The sequence below is a fragment of the Rhamphochromis sp. 'chilingali' genome, assembly GCF_963969265.1.
Source record: "Rhamphochromis sp. 'chilingali' genome assembly, chromosome: 1".
In the NCBI taxonomy this organism is placed as follows: domain Eukaryota; kingdom Metazoa; phylum Chordata; class Actinopteri; order Cichliformes; family Cichlidae; genus Rhamphochromis; species Rhamphochromis sp. 'chilingali'.
The window spans coordinates 28,180,380-28,197,428 of record NC_137929.1 but is presented as its reverse complement, the minus strand read 5'-3'; the positions used below and the strand labels follow the sequence as shown (position 1 = coordinate 28,197,428).

General features: G+C 41.7%; 2 protein-coding genes across 2 annotated transcripts in view; one reads left to right on the top strand and one right to left on the bottom strand.

Moving 5' to 3' along the window:
• adgra3 (adhesion G protein-coupled receptor A3) overlaps positions 1–8,951 on the bottom strand; it is a 29,470-nt gene extending 20,519 nt beyond the window's left edge. Inside the window, exons 1-2 of the mRNA XM_080894171.1 lie at positions 7,913–8,951; positions 116–187 (exon numbers count right to left, since the gene is read on the bottom strand). Coding sequence (XP_080750297.1) covers positions 116–187; positions 7,913–8,127 — 287 coding nt within the window. The 5' untranslated portion in view covers positions 8,128–8,951. The remainder of the gene's footprint in view (positions 1–115; positions 188–7,912) is intronic.
• Positions 8,952–9,750: 799 nt separating this feature from the next.
• On the top strand, positions 9,751–15,938 carry gba3 (glucosidase, beta, acid 3). The gene is made up of 5 exons (XM_080894183.1): positions 9,751–10,328; positions 11,466–11,690; positions 11,799–12,601; positions 13,293–13,416; positions 14,153–15,938. The coding sequence occupies exons 1-5, from the start codon at positions 10,274–10,276 to the stop codon at positions 14,353–14,355; spliced, it is 1,410 nt and encodes a 469-aa protein (XP_080750309.1). The 5' UTR covers positions 9,751–10,273; the 3' UTR covers positions 14,356–15,938.
• The last annotated feature ends 1,111 nt before the right edge of the window (positions 15,939–17,049 follow it).

The following is a 17,049-nucleotide window of genomic DNA, read 5'->3' as shown; positions in this document are numbered from 1 at the left end:
AACCTAAGCATAAGAAAAAAAAAAAAGCTTTCTTTCAATGTGCTATAAACAGAGCATTAATATTGACACATTAATGCTCTCTTAAATCACAGGCTGAGGAAATAACGATACTCACAATTTTTCCAAAGCAAATAATCCAAAGAAGGATCCATTTCTGAGATCTTGAATCTTGTTGTTGCTTAAAATTCTGCAGAGAAAAAAAAAAAGTGTGAACGCAAAGCAACAGATATTGACTCACACAAAAGACTGCATAACGATTTCCAGGCTGTTGAAATAAAAACATTTTACTGTGCAATGTCAGTAAAGCAGCCGCGGTGCCAAAACATCAGCGAGGAATGTGTGCTAATGAAATGCAAAGGTGGAATCAAAAGGATCGAGTGTCTTTTTCAGAAGCAAATGGATTCATGACAGAGTGCTACTTGTTGACAGATAACAATATTAACCCAACTTCTTTTTGCTCTAGACACACTTAGCATCCAGTCACACCAGGTTGCTTTCTGTCAGGGAGAGCTGAAGAAAAACAACTCCAACTTTAGCTGAGTGCTTCTTTCATGTCAAATTGGCAGTGTCTGGTAGCCAAAGTGGGATTAGGAGTAAGCTGGCTTGACTTTATAGGTAAATGTATCGCAATCTGATCGGCAGCCACGATGACTCATTGGTGGCATACTCGCCTCGAAGCTGTCACACAATTAGACAGTGCGGGGAGTCGTCCTTATGAGAAGAAATCCCTGTTTATAGAAGGAACACCCAAATATTCATCTCATATTTACAGCTAACACTGTATTAAAAGCAATGTGGTTAGAGTTAACAGTGGTCCAATTTAAATGCAACTTTGCCAATTAGTTGTTTACTAAAACAAAACGGGAAAAAATAGAGGAAGAGAGAGCCTGAGAAAGTCTAAAACCTAAATCTAACCTAAGTGTGAATTCTTGATAGCTTCCTCTCGGGGTAATAAACAGCATTTTATTATCTAGTTTATTTTCCCAGCAGAGCTAACCCACAGCAAGGAAAGCTCCAAGCTAATTGCCCGCTTTCTGCTCCCGTGTGTCCCTCCCAGTTATGGTCCTTCTTTAAAAGTACTCCCAAAGAGTGCGGGAGCAAGGACGTGTGGTTAGCATGGAGGGGAAATGGTGGGTGACATACATGCTTAGTGGCACCCACAACCCGGGGCCAAATTGGAGTCATTACGGGGCGTTGAGGGGCCGTTTTATTACAGGGTTGGACAGAGGAGACTCTCTGGAGATTTGCTGTTTGGCTCCCTGCCGTTCAGAGAAAGTACGCACATAAAGAGTTCCTGTTTTCCAGGCTTCTGAACGCTGAAATGGCAAATGTTAAGACTCGATGATGTACAAGACTGCAAACTCTGTTCACTGCCTGTGTGCACATGGTCCGATGATACAGCCGCAGATGTTGGGTCTCTCGTCACAAAAGTCGAATTCATACGTGAAATGCATGGAATACCAAATGGATGAAATCCAGCTTTAGCAATGTGGGGCTTAATCAGCAGAATACAGGGGATGGACAAAAACACCTTTCAGTACACTAGCACTCCAATAAATGCAAGGCTGGGGGAATTTATTATGTTTGGCTACTTCTTTGTAGCATTTCTCATGTTGGCTGGATCGTCACACTACAAAAAGAGCATACACAAGATTTTATTCCTTTAATACATTTTTTTAAAGGAATAATAATAAAACTGAAAAGAGCTGAAGTTGAAGATTCATTCAAAACTTGGAGCAATAAACAAACAAATCTGCAATGCAAAAATCAAAGTCATAACCTTCCAAGTATACACTAACCCACCTCAACCTCAACCAGTCGCTAGGGTGGATCAGCGATGCTTTTAGTTAGAGCTTTTCAGGTTTGTAGAAAAGCCTTTGAAAAAACACTATATTTAAAGTCTCCCATTGGTATTCACTAACAGCAAGAAGGTCCTGGCTTCAAATCTACCAGTCGGCTGCCCTTTCTTTGGGGAGTCTGCATGTAATGCACATACATATCTTTCACTGTACTCCAGCTTCCTTCCAAAGTCCAAAGATATGCATAGGTTAGGTAATTGGCTAATCTACATTGGCTGAAAGAATGGTTGTTTGTCTTTCTGTGTTAGCCCTATGACAAATTGGCAACCTGTCCAGGGCTGGGATAGGCTCCAGCCCACCAGTGACCCTGAACTGGATAAATGGAAGGAAATGGGTGGATGGAGAATTCCCTGATGAGAATCTTGACAAAAGGGTTGGGGGTAAAACCTAAACCTGAGTTGGGCATTTGAGAAAAGTAGGATTTTAGGCATGAAATTCTAAATACGTGATAAATAAATAAATTTAAAGGGTAAACATGCAATTGTGTGTGCATGGCTACTCAAACAATGCCCAAACCTGAAACCCAATACTGTCCCCAAGTCCATGTGTGAAAACAACTTCAGTGCAGGCAAAAGAAAACCTTCACCATCACCGACATCATCAGAGGTTATGTAAAGCATCAAGAATTAGGTTTGGCTACAAAACTGCACATTTAAAGCCCTGTAAGTCTCAAGTCATCCAAATAAACCTATAAAAGAGAGTTCTCCTGAGAGCCATGCACACTTTTCTTGGCCTCTCTTCATTCCTCCCTTCTTTGGCTCTTTTGCTAGCTTTGTCCCACCCTCTTCCTCATGACAGGAGTGTGACCTCGCCACATTAGAAACCGCTTGGGCTGCAAAGTCCTCTCTGCACTCTTGCATTCATGTGAAAGCCTTACCACTGCAGACTAGGTAAATAATATGTATAGAGCAAAGCCTCGAGTCTCCATAGAGATCACGGCCATTTAAATACTAGTGTCTTCACTGGCCTCAGGACATGTGTAGTTAGATCGTCTGCTTCCCTGCTGTCTGTCTCATGAAATCAGCCTGAGGTCGCCAGACAAAGGACCAGTCTGTGGAATTTCTTCAGTCTGTGCTTCTAACAACACATGAGGGAGTCTTGCTTATCTTGATGCATAGATAAGACCTGCTTGAGCTCAAGCCAGGAACAAGCTGCTAGGGGAGTCTACGAAATCTCACATCCTGTCTACTGATACAGGTGGTATAAATCTCAATGACATTTATGGAAAAACCTTCTCTAAAAACAGAATTTCCACTCTTAGTCACAAGTAGTATAAAATGCACTTGTCTAGATTAAATCTCATTCTCTATGTGAGTAAAAACTACACTAGTGAAAGGCAATTTTTACATTGTGCAGCGAGGGAGTGAAACACACAAAATGGCCAGCCACTGCTAAGTGTGCAAGCAGCCACGTAGTGTTTCAAGGACAAAGCCCTGGAGTTCTCCCTACAGGTTCTTTATGCTCAAGAGGCTTTTGGACAAAGAACTTCATAGCGTGGAGATCTGTAACCCTTCAGCAGGTTTTCAAATAAGATTCAGGCTGCAGATGGGTTCATAAAAACCCTTCTAGAGTGACTTCCTCTGAATATAGTGCATGGAAAAGTAGGTCTGAGTTCAGGTGGGGAAAGGACCTGGTCCAGTGGCTGAGGTGCTCTCATGTGCCAATGTAAAGATTTTCAGCTCTTTATTATTCTACAAAAAAAAATCAAAGTATGAAGACTTTTTTCAGGAATATTGTGTGAGAAAAATGGACGACAAAAGAGTGAAAAAAAAAATGTAGAAAACATAAAGGTGCAGTGATTCATCCGAACTGGCAAGCTCAAAAAGGCACATGTCATACACCCTCTTTTTGCAAATTCATCCTTGTAAGTCATTGGTATTAAAATATCTTCTTTCAGCTTTCAACAGGACAAACCATTAGAGTGCGGTATTCACCTTATAGCTCTGCAGCTGAATGGAAAAATGATCCGCTGTTCAAACACCGGGGTAAAGGAAAAAAAAAAGGGGGGGCGAGCAGGAAAATGAACACAGACGTGTAGGCACCGCACAGCACGTAGCTCGTGTTTACACACCGAACTGAATTGCTTGTCTGGGATTAAGCGATACTTGAGGCAACCTGACAAAGTCAAAGCTCAACTGGTCTGCGAAATGAAAGCCTGCAGACTGACTTTCTGCGCAGCTGTCAGTGAATGCCTCGCCTTTGGGATTTTACCCTCTTCTGCAAACACTTCAGAACTACTATTTAAAAAAAACAAAACAGGAGCATTCCTTGAGACCAACGGTTTGCTCGGAAAGCACCAAAAACAAACCCTCTTAGGACATGCATGACAGCAAGCACCTGCACTCTCCTCGCACAAGCACTTTAAAATCTCTCAGCATGACATGGAAAAATTGATGAGACGACTGACGTAAGCACAGAGATTGCGCTTTGGACCAGAATTTACAATCACGCTGAAAAAAGTTTAAAGATCTAAAATCCAAAGGGGAAACAACTCCACGGAGCTCGACTTAAAGGAAATGAAATCACCAGATGAGCCTACAGCATCCAGGTCTGCACTACTGCGAAACAAGACAGTTTATTGCACTCAAATGTGTCATCAAATCAGAGTGATTTTTTTCTGCCATGAGGGAGGAAATCCCTGCTTTTCTCCAGACATTAATCCCGCGCTGCTCTGCAGCGGCCAAAACCAGGTGCACGCATTTTTACAGTCTGATCCAGGTGCTCCTGTGAATGGATCCTTTTTTAAAATATATATATGCACTAAACAAGGATTGTAAAGAAATATGAGCTTGGTGAATACTTCACGTCTAGTTTCTTCCTGTCTGTGTGGATGCAGAGGCTGAAACTTATACAGGTACACAGAAATAAATGCTCACACCCATGCATACTACTCAGACAACCCTTAAAATAAAAGTTAAATTCAACCACTCGTATATTAGCCGAGGGCCCACACTGACACGGGAGGACAGGCCAGCTGTAAACACATTTGTGTCATTTCCTCTCGGATTACTTAGGCATGTGGTATCACTGGGAGAGCACAAATGTGAGGAATGTATTACTCTTTTTTTTTTTCTCTGCCGAGAGGCATTGAGAGCAGGACTAAACCGGGTAACTACACAAACTCAGTTTGAGGACGAGGCCAATAACACCAAGCATTCAAGTAGGGTAAGACGATAGCTAATTTAGCTGTACAACTGCTCATGTGTAAACAGCGACGATTAAAGTTAGACTTCTGGTTGTTCTACTCTTACGCATGGTAACTTTTCTGGAATGAAGTCAAGCCAATTATCACTGTAGTTCAGCGAGTTCAAAGTCTAAAGAGTTTTTGACAAACTTCCAAAAGAAATGTGCTTACAGGTCAAAGCTTTCTTTCTTTTTTCTCACGTGAAAAGCTTGGATTACATTTTTTATTTGTTAGAAGACCCCCCAAAGAGGTAAATCAGAAGTACAAAGGGGTGGAATTAGTATGACAGATGGGTTTCTAATCATATCTAGCTTAACGTGCTGTTTCCGACAAGAAAGACACCATGCCATCAATCACTTCCTTGACAATATACCGTAACTGACGCCCAAAGGGCCAGAGTAGGTGAAGGATATTACTGTGTATTAACCTCAGAGGGGCACTGAAAATGATGAAATTTTTAATATTCCAAAAAAATTCATCCAAAGCGAGAGATTTGGCAGGAAAGCCTGCTAAAGGGCCATTTAGATACAGATCTATTAGCTTCGCACACCTCGAGGAATCTCATCTGTGAATTTCCGGACATTATTCCCAGTATTATCGCTGCATGAACAGACAAAGTAAGAGCAGCTGAAAATGTTGGGATTAGCTTTGGCTTAACAAGGAGAAACGGGGGATGATCATTTTCAAGACTGGGAAAGGGTTCTCACACCAGCTGGGACTCCTGCGAGGCCAGCTGCGTCTCCCGAGAGGGGTCGCTGATTTTACAGGTTATAAATTGCCACCCAAAAAACTTTGCAGTCAGCATAAACTGTCATTTCATTGCCACTCATGTCTGCAGGGAACTATGAAGACAGTTCCACAAGTACAGGGTAGTTCTACTGTTTTCCAACAATAAACGACAACTGCTTCCCAGAAAAACAAACGTGGGCGACTGAATAAAATCTTTCGCGTTCATGGCTGTTTTTGGTCGAGCTCTCAAATTACACTGCTCTTGTTCTTTGGAGCTCAGCGCTACATCATGAGCAACCAGGCTCAACCTCCGATCCATCACTGTCAGAGCGTGATGAGAGACTACAAGCTCACTGTAGACATAAAGACAAAGCAAACAGAAGGGAGGGCCCACTACATTACTTCAGAGCACACCATACTTAGCACTAATTCCATAAATCCTTCCTGAAAATAAAAATAAAAGCAGTGGAATTTATCTTTTTCTTTTTTTATTCAAGAGCCATACAAGTGTTTTATTCCAGTTTACGACGGATCTTGTCTACTTGTCCATTCTGCTCACCATCCTTTAAACTAAACTGCAATGAGACATCCCATAGTCTGTGCAGGTAATGGTAAATCTGCCCTAACACTAATAATTCGCACACAGTAAACTCACCCATATGATCTATTCCTGTGTTAGCGAGAAGCTTGAATATGCGGTTTGATTCTACCCACCAATAACATCACAGCAGGCATGTGCTGGAGTAAATTTGGACTCCTCGTGGCTTCTTGATGCCGTACAGTAAAGAAAACAACTGACGCACAATATGAATGCTTCGTTTAATGGGACATTTAATCATAAGGACAAGCGTACAGTCTGTGTTTTTGGATCAGTGCTTTTGGTAATAACACTTGGTTGAATGACTGCCAGGTGTGGAGCTCCACCCAGGATAGACTATACAGGCCTAATTTGGATGTTTTTTGGGCTCCAGTTACTTGATAAAATTACTCTGGACATAAACCCAAACTCCAAACTTAACAACATCCTTGCAGAAACTATGCGCATGGGCTGATTTTCAAGTCTCATATGACACAAGAAAGTTTCAAATATCTGCAAATGCAGTCGAGTCCTGTTTTGAAATACAAACTAACATTTTTTAAAAATGTGCGCCTTTGGAAAGTGCCTCAAATCTAACAAGTGGCTTATAGTAAAGCTCTTAAAAACATGCACTGCAATTGTCTTACAACTCTTTATTACTAGCCAATCCTCTGCCTTTCTTTCCCTCCTGGGAGTCCATTATTTGCTTTCCACTCCTGCACCCTGCCCTGGTATTCTCATATTTCCTCCATTGCACACCACCACCACAAAGTACAAGAGCTCTGGGGTGCACGCAGCTTCGACTTACTGTCATGATTATTCAAATTCCTTTTTATTTATTTTTCCCTGTCAAATGCTCAGTGATGTACCAAAACCAGAGTGTCAATTGGTTGAATCTGCTCTGACTTGACACAACACAAAGGCCTCAATCAATCAGCAGCTTGTGTCTCAGTGTGCGTTTCATCCCTGCAGACTGCCACACAAAGACCAGCAACTTTAATCAATGACACTGATGGAGAGGCAGTGGTTGCACAGCCTCAAAGCCTGCTTCTGATGTAAGGCCATATTACTGTAGTGGCTACATACCAACAACCTAAAACTAAACTTTAAAAGTGTAATTCTTGAAGAAAAAAAAGGCATCTGGCTAGTGTTAGCCAGGTGTGCTGTCAGGATCTAACCATGCCAGAGTAAAACCAGGTGGAAAAAGAATCACATCCATAACCTATGAGCTCTTACATTTATAATGGCATGTGTGCAATTTAGCAGCCTCTGCATAAATCACTGCATAACAGGAAGGGGTTACTGTTACACAAGGTTAGTATTTACACTGCTATTTACAGTATATAGCTGTGAAATGATAGTTTGTGGTCGGCTTATCAAGATATATTTATCTTTCCATGTTTGTGCAGTATGAATAAGGGGGATAAGATGGTTATTAAGACGTCGCAAACAGTTCCAGTAACATTAACTTTCAGGAAAGAAACAGTCCTTACTGAGAATAAAGTGAATCTAGTGACTGATGGGATGTGTTTTCACAGCATGCATCTGTATGCGTGTACTCACAGTGTCACTGTTCTGTTCGGGAAAGAGAGAGAGTCCGGGGGCAACACCTGATGGAGCTCCATGTTGCTGCAGACCACTTTCTTGTAGGACGGCACGATTTTCCCACCGCTTTTCGAGTTTTCATCAAACGATTTGCACGCGGATGATGCCGCTGAGCCACAGCAGCCGCTCAGCAGCAGCAAAATCCCAAACAACTGCAAACGATCCACCCTCATTTTTAATTCACACGCGGCCAGAAAAGCACTGCAGCACCGGCGAAGGAAACAATGTTTTGATAACAGAACAGGCGGGCGGGTAGATGTTGCTAGAACCGGGCAAAGAAGAATGAGACCTTTGCAAGTATGTTGTTTGGCTCAAGCGAGCCTTCCTCCTCCATTTCTCGCAAGGCTTTCCCTTTGCTCGGCGGTGTTCAGTCCGACGGAGGTGTCCTTCTTTGTTTGGAAAACGACTCATTTAGAATTCCCTTTCCATGTTGGCATCGGCTTCCATTTCCTCCCAGCTCTGCAAATCTACCACATTTCAAATGCCGAGTATCCTCCCTGGTAGCTAAATAACTAGCCCAGTTGTTGAGAGGTTCCCTTTGTTGCCCATAGCGTGGGTCCAAGTCAGTGTGTTGTCTTATCCAAAGGAGGCGGCTGCAGTCATCCCAGGTTATCCGCTCCCAACTTCAGGAAACGCGGTCGGGCTTTTTTAACGCTCACTTTAAATTTCCCATTACTTCGAAACACGTACGGGACGAGAAACAAGCGTGCAAACTCTCGCCCCCGGTCATGAACAGGAAATTACTTTGAGGGAAAAAAACAGAGCGCAAAAACAACAACAGTTTTAGCTCAAACTGTGCTACCAATGTGGGAAAAATACACTAAAAACTGTATAATAACGTATCCAGAGTAGTCGGCGTGTCCGTTTTGTTAACCGGTGTCTTTAGAAAAGATTTAAAACTAGCCTTATTTCCATTGAGAAGTCCTACTAGTCCCATGGTCCTGCCCCGGGAGCCACTAAAGTCAGGGGCGGTCAAGGCCGAGCAGATTCCAAACCACATCCGGTCCGCATTTCATAATAAAAGCACCAGGAGATGACTTCCTTTGAGTTTGGGGGATGATTGCGTCTACGAGGTTCATTGGTTGAACGCAAAGGAACTGTTAAAAGTGTCTTTTCTGGATATGTACCTGTTGCACATCACCAAACAGTGCACAGTTACATGTAAAACTATCAACATAAGTAATATAGCATTTAAAATATAAACCTGCGATATAAAAATGCGATAAAAAATATGGTGGACATAAAAAAATACTGCTGTTGCAGGACTAAAAAAAGTGAGTGTTTATGTTTTTCTTGCTAATTTTATCGTAATACAGGATCTGTACTTTCACCTCTGGTCGTTTGGTCTAGTTTGCAGTTCACATGAAAGCCATGATAAGGATTTGTTTTTGCCCTGATACAGACGTTTGAATCTTTCCACTCCACCGAGTTGAGAATGTAATACTCTTGATAATCTGATAGTATTTGTTTGCCCTCTTGTCGCAGTCCATTGTGTTCATTTTGATGAGATCAAATGATTCACTTCATCATATAGAAAACTAGACTACAGCATTATTAGAACCCGTGCGAGGCTTAACGATAGACTGTATATGATACGGAAGTATCATACCATATGTGTTATAACTATAGTTCATTTTTGCATTTCTTATACTATCTAGAGAAATACTTCTGTCCAAATTGTTAATAGCATCGTAATATTTGGGTCTTTACAATTTGAATTTATGTTATTTGTTTTATAATTTAAAAAAAAAAAGTTAATACCATAAACTCACAGCAGAAACTCACTTAGTTGCTCTGCTTGACTGCAAAATAGACTTTTACTAATTTACCAAGCTGGCAACAGCCTTTGATTTTATCGCAACCCTCGACTCATTCTTGCGGTGCTTTCAGGTGCACCTCGGATTTCATTTCCTCATTTCTTAATCCCACATTCCTGCCCTAAATTTTGAACATGAAAAGACCGAATCCCGTGAACTAATGTGTTTTTGATTTATTATTATTTAATAACAGAATTAAGCTAGTATTACAGTAGTGGCATTGTCGAAAAAAAGCAAAATCCAGCGAGATAATTATCCTCGGAGTTTCCCGTACTGGATGAAATCTTCTGTACGTGACTTACGAAACGTCACATCTCGCAGTAGTTCCTGGTCTGTGGACGTTAATGGCTGCGATGCCACATGAAACAAAAACAAAACAAAACAAAAAAACGTCCGCTTTGTAGGGAGACAAATCGCTTTGTGTATTAAATTTAAGAGAGATAAAAGCATAACGCGCTAAGATATAGGAACACCTTTGTTTCAGCGTCCTAATGCACAAAACATGTTCCCACGTGACTTTGCATGGGGAGCGGCGACGTCTGCGTATCAAATAGAAGGTATGTAAACAAGTTTTTGAATGGAGCAGTGATAACTGTTATGGAGCGGGAGAGAGAGGGGGTTTTTACACTCCGAGAACCTCTAATGTAATTCGCTTTACCGTGAATACTTTACTTGGTAAATATTGGCGCTATTGACTCTGTAACATGCTTTAAATGAGTGTTTGGTGAAACTTAAGCATGTGTAAAGAAATAGTAGCCATTGCACTGAATATATTGATGGAGATACAGATAAATGAAAATGTATTCATCATTTCCTCATTTGTTGTTTTGACATTGGTGTAACAGGGCATTTGGTCTAATGGAGATCTGGTGACTAAACGGGCCTTAAGTCTGTGATTCATATGATTTTCTTATTCACCAAACCATTCGGTGACCTGTATGGCCCATGCATCTATGCACTGTCATCATGGAAGCCAACAACCCCCCATGACGCTTTCATGCCCATGTGGATTGAAGAATATGGTTAAGGCTGGCTCATCTCTCACCACCATATTACTTTTTGTTTTCTGTGACACAGTCTGATCATATCCCATAATGCTATTGTCAGTCACCCGAGGAAGAATGGCTCCTTTTCTGGTTTTCAAAACTCGAATGCAACAAAAAACCCTGCCGCCTGTTTCCTTCTCCTAACCCCTGACCGGTTGCAGCAGATAGCTGCGCATCCCTGAGCCTGGTTCTGTCAGAGGTTTCTTCCTGTTAAAAGGCAGTTTTTCCTTCCTACTGTCACCATGTACTTGCTCATAGGGGGTTGTCTGATTCTTGGACATTTCTTTTTAGTATTGTAGGACCTTTACCTTACGATATAAAGCAGCTACACGCGACTGTTGTTGTGATTTGGTGGTATATAAATAAAACTAAGTTGAATGTGTTCTTCTGAACACTGTTTCCGACATTTACTTGTATTTCTCCCCACATTTTTTTTAGTTGTTCCTTACATTTGTCACTCATTTGGTACACATAAAAAAATATTGGCAGACTAATACAGTCTTTAACACACTTATGTAATTAGATGAATGTAAATAACCGCTAGAGTAGATGACGTCTTAGATGCTGTCACAATAAATTCACAGAGTGATATTTCTATATGTCAACACTTTACCTGTTTTTCTGAACAACCTTTACGCGGTCGTTCAGGTGGCTGGCAATCGGACGGCAAGGGACCGAGTATCTGGGACACATTTTGTCATGAGAAGGGCAGAGTGTTTGGGGACCAGAATGGAGACGTGGCCTGCAACAGCTATGAGCTGTGGGAGAAAGACCTGGAGTGTATCCAGCAGCTTGGGCTGACGCACTATCGCCTGTCTTTCTCCTGGGCCCGCCTCCTGCCTGATGGGACCACGCAACATGTCAGTCAGAAAGGTATTTTCATAGACCTGTAACACACATGCTGGAATTAGATCCAGGCCTATTTGATGGCTTTAGGCAATTGTATCTCATTACCCATTTATGGCACTCTCTGTTCAACAGGTGTGCAATACTACAACAAAGTGATTGATGATTTGCTAACCTCAAATGTCTCACCGATGGTTACCCTTTACCACTTTGACCTGCCTCAAGCTCTGCAAGACCAGGGAGGCTGGAAATCACCTGGTATAGCCAGTCTCTTTGACAATTACGCTCAGTTTTGTTTCCAAACATTTGGGGACCGTGTCAAACTTTGGATCACTATCAATGAGCCACAAGTGTGCGCCAAACTGGGACACGAAGACGGCATCCATGCCCCAGGGTTAAAAGAGAAAGGCACTGCTGCCTACCTGGTGGGACACAACATGCTGCGGGCCCACGCCATGGCCTGGCACAGCTACAATTCTCGCTACAGGTCAGAGCAGAAAGGTGCCGTGTCTATTGCCCTCAACAGCGACTGGTGTGAGCCATTAAACCAAGGTTGCCCCAAGGACATTGCTGCTACTGAACGTGACCTTGCATTTAAACTGGGATGGTTCGCCTGGCCCGTGTTTGTTACCGGTGATTATCCAGAAATAATGAGATCTGCTATAGACGCTCAAAGTAGGAAGCTAGGATACAATGCAGCCTCAAGGCTCCCCAGTTTCTCCAAGGATGAATCTGCCATTCTGGGAACTGCCGACTTCTTTGCGTTGAACTACTACACGTCTCGCAAAGTCAAACCAGGAGGAGGTTGTGAAAAGATGTTGTGTATAAAGGGAGACCAAGATACAGAGGAAGTTTTGGATTCATCCTGGCCCATCAGTGGACTGTCCTGGCTGGCTGTAGTGCCAGATGGCTTGAGGAAACTCCTAAAGTACATTAAGGTAAAACTTTTTCCTAAAAATCTTTTTTTTTCTTTTGGTTACAGTCTGTGTGGGGCAGCCAATCAGAAGAAAGTTTCCTTAAAAAGTGGGGGGAGGGAGTATAAAGCGCTTGTTTCAGATAAATGATTGACTAAGATAATTCACCAGTCCCGGCATAACATAAATAAGGATTATTTTAAACTGTGAGCCATGCACAGCTACTGCAGTAGAGTCCAAAAATGTAAAAATGCACAATTTTACGCTAATATATTACACTAAAAATAACCCAAACCAAGGGCCGACCAAATCTTTTCATTACAGTTTGGATTCACCTTGCGGAAAAGTAAAGTCGGTGCTCAAAATGAATTGACCAGCAACAAGATAGATCACCTTCAACCGTACGAGGAGAACACTGGCATTTGTTTAGTGTCTCACTATTGATTTTGCATGCAGCAATCTCTTTTCGACACCTCCAGAAACACACTGATGCTTCATTAGTGCTGTCACATTGAATGAAACAGTTACTTTGCTGAAAAGTGTTTGCAAACGAGCAATTTCCTGCTGTTGTGACTTGTCACACGCCATTAGTCTGAGCCTGGCACCGTTGAAACGCAGCTGAACGGCACACTGTAGACCAATCTGTCTCCCCCTGGAATGTCTGACAGGCTGTGATGCCTTGTTTGACAATAATATTTGCCCTATGACTTTGCAGGACACTTTTAACAACCCGGCGATCTACATTACAGAGAATGGTTTCTCTCAGGTGGGGCCACTGCAGATCGAGGATGCCCAGCGCTGTATGTATTACAAGGACACCATCTCAGAAGTGGCAAAAGGTAATGGCTAGTAAATCGGGACTGCATAAATCCTGCGTATTTAAAAAATTAAAAGCATGCGAATCGGGAAAATAATGGTTAAAATATCATTTTAATTCTGCAGCTTCTCCAAATTGACAAATTTAGTCTTGTTTAAAACAAAAAACATTTAATTGGTTTGATGTACCTTTAATCTTCTTGCTATCATTTATCATAAATTTGGTTTCCAAAGACTGTTTGTGTTGTATCAAAAGGTTTTTATTTACCTCACTTTCAAAGAGGGGTACCCAGTGCGGTAAAGTTAATACTTGTTTCATTACCATTTCATTTCAGATGCCTTTGACAGCGACACTATAGATACAAGCGTTACACATACGTCTGTGTGTATCTTACGCATACGTTGCTTCTGCTAATCAATTTTTAGCGCATTAACACTTTGGGGTCACGGGAATGTGTTGTGATTCAGATCTGTGAGTAAGTGTTCAGCGACAGCGACGCCAACTGATTACTTTTATGCAATGAATATGTCGTTTGCAAAGAGAAAGATAAATACACGCGTCTTTATTATCCATCTGTTTGATGTTTATGAACAGCAGTTTTTGCTATATCTACTTTTTATAATGAAGATATAAATGAGTGGACCTAGTAAACAGGTTTTTGCTAGTACTTTAGAATGATCCTTTTGTCACATATCATGATACTAGTCATGGTTTAATTAGATGGCTCTATGTAACTCCTTTCTTCTGTCCTTGTATAGCTATACAAGAAGATGGGATCAACGTCCGTGGATATTTTGCATGGTCTCTGATGGATAACTTTGAATGGGCCGATGGATTCAGCGTTCGTTTTGGCTTGTTCCATGTGGACTTCAGTGATTTGAAGCAGAGTCGAACTCTGTACCAATCTGGACGGGAATATGCAAAAATCATCTCAAAATCCCGATCTGGCCAGTCTAAATAAGAGTAGCTGGAAAAAATGTGTGTTACTATGTGAATTATGAACATGCTTTTGCTTTCAAGAACTGGAGTCAAGAATCCAGATTTATTTTGGATTTGAAGTATTGCCTATGAATTTTTTTGTAGTTTAACAAAAACAGCTGGTGAATTGTCTCAGGAGTATAATTTCTCACTCGCCTTTATGATGTGAAGACAGGGACAAAATAAGGTTATGTTAATTCAGTGGTATTTAAATCGGTATTCTATCCTGCCGAATCCCAACTCATTGCAGGTAAGGAAGGTTTATACAGAACCAGCGAGCTGTAAGGCCCTGCAATTGCTTCATGGGGCTGGAGAAGAACTTATGAAGAACCCAACAATAATAATGGCATTATCACTGTGAATGACTTTATTGTGCGTACATGTATTATGTGAAAGCTGACCTGTTCTGGCGGTCTGTTTACATATTTAAGATCTTATCTTTAGCTTAAATCTACCAGCAAGAGTCACGTGACTGGAATCTGCGAGATATCTTGCATTAATGTCTTGAATTGTTCTCTGAATAGTTGTGATTCACTAAAAGGTTGAAGGTCTGTAGCTGTAGTGACACAGGTATGGGAAAACATGCTCAGCAGTTTCACTTTGTGATGTGAAAGGCTGTTTCCTGTTTACAGACGTAACGGACACAGTGCACATGCCCACATGACGATAACAGTACCTGAGGAATGACAGAGAAACCACAGTCTCCACAGTTGCATTCCTTACAATTGCAGGCAATTTTAAAGCGCTATAAGCAGTGTCAGTATGAGCAATAATGTGATTATATCAATGAAAGCAGTGGTTTTATGACCGCAAATTGTCTCAGTGAGCTCACTGAAGACGGTGTCGAGACAAAGGAACGCGCGGAAATAAAGCCTTTTTCAGTGACACATCAAAGCCCATAGCTTCCATTTATTTGGAATAAAGACTGATTGAGCAGATGCTTCACTTCTTTGACAAGATTAAACAAATACCGTAGTTTAGCTGCTGTGGGGGAAACAGGTATAATTAGTAACCCCTTTTCTAACCACCTGCCCTATGAATGGAAAGGATGCGACATAAGACAAAATGCAGTACTCATCTTAGTTATGATAATGTCATCTGGGTGCATAAAGAGCATTTCAGCACACTCAGAAGGCGTGCCAGCTGAAAGCAACAGATGTCCTGCCACAGGAAGTGAGCATAATACAATTTGTGTTCCCCGGACAGCTGTGCAAATGAACTACTTTTAGAGGGAAAAACCAAACAAGGAAAACACCCTGAGGCAGTCTGCTGATTCATTGCCGTGGTTAAGGTTAAGGATTATTTGGATGCTGTATTGAGCAAACTATACTGCTATGGAGCTTAATGAGGGGCTTAATGAGCGCTGCTGAATTTCAGGTTTTGTACTGCGGGTGTGTACATGTATCTGATCCAGCTACACACCTGTGAAGGGGAGGACAACCGGAGAAGAAGAGCGGTTTAACAGCATCTGTTTGTGAGCCTGCAGTGCCACCTCGTGGTGCACAGTTGTAGTACAGCGCACCTCAGCGTGTACGGCTTTTTATGTGGCATGCAGTGATGTGCTGCTCTCATTAATAAAGCGCATGCTGTTGGCTTAACAATAAACAAGTGAAGGAGCTTTTTAACTACAATACATCATATATTTAATACAATTAATATTTATGCTCCGACGTGAAGGAAAACGCCATTTATATACTGTGTTGGGAGACTTTGTTTGCATTAATAAGCATTGTTTATCGTGACATCCAGTTGGCTGTGCTTACTGTTCTCAACAGATGTGAATAATACCCTCGTGGCCCTCCTCCATCTATGTCAAGCCGAATGAGAATCTCCTTTGTCTTCTGATGAATAACAAGCTATTGTGGAAACATGAATAATGCCACTGCCGCTCGGATTAGAGCTTCTTTGCAGGCTGCTTTTGAGCACAAGCTTGAAGCACATTTCATAGCATCTGACAAAGTTCACGCACGGTGGTCTTGACGGAGCGGAAAACGTTGAACTCGTCAGGTGCAAACACACAGCTCGATTCCAGGTGAAATTTCTCTCACCCGAATAAAAAACAAACAAAATCAGAAGTGAGGGAAGTTTGAATCATATTTCCCATGATTCCTCACTGCAGCCCATGAGCAACATAATTCCCAGCTAAGAGTTGATTAGTAATTCCAGCACCTGTCTCCCAGTATTGATGGATTCCATCTTCCTTTATCACGGCGTCGAGCTAGCTGCACGGCTGAAAGAACCTGCACTGCTGCCGAATTGATTGAATGGAATACTGTATGAGCAAGAGGTTACTCTGCACTTAGTGAATGTTGAAATTAGCCATTTGTGTGTGTGTGTGTGTGTGTGTGTGTGTGTGTGTGTGTGTGTTGGGGTGGAGGGGAATGAGGAATAATATGTGCCTATTGCTACTTGGAAAGCTTAAAACATTCATTTGCATTTAAATAATTCACACTTCCAGTCTCTTTAATAGCCCAACTACGAATATTCAACTTCAATTCATTACAGCCAGCGGAATTTATTCTGATTAGGCCGTGATGTAGAAAGTCACCGAATAAACCATTTCTAAATGTGCCTTCCAATTAGGCGCCAAATATATCATGTGTGTAGATAAGTTGCTTTTGACAATGAATTAGCACGTTTAATTGTAACATTCAATCACATTCACTTGCAGAGATTT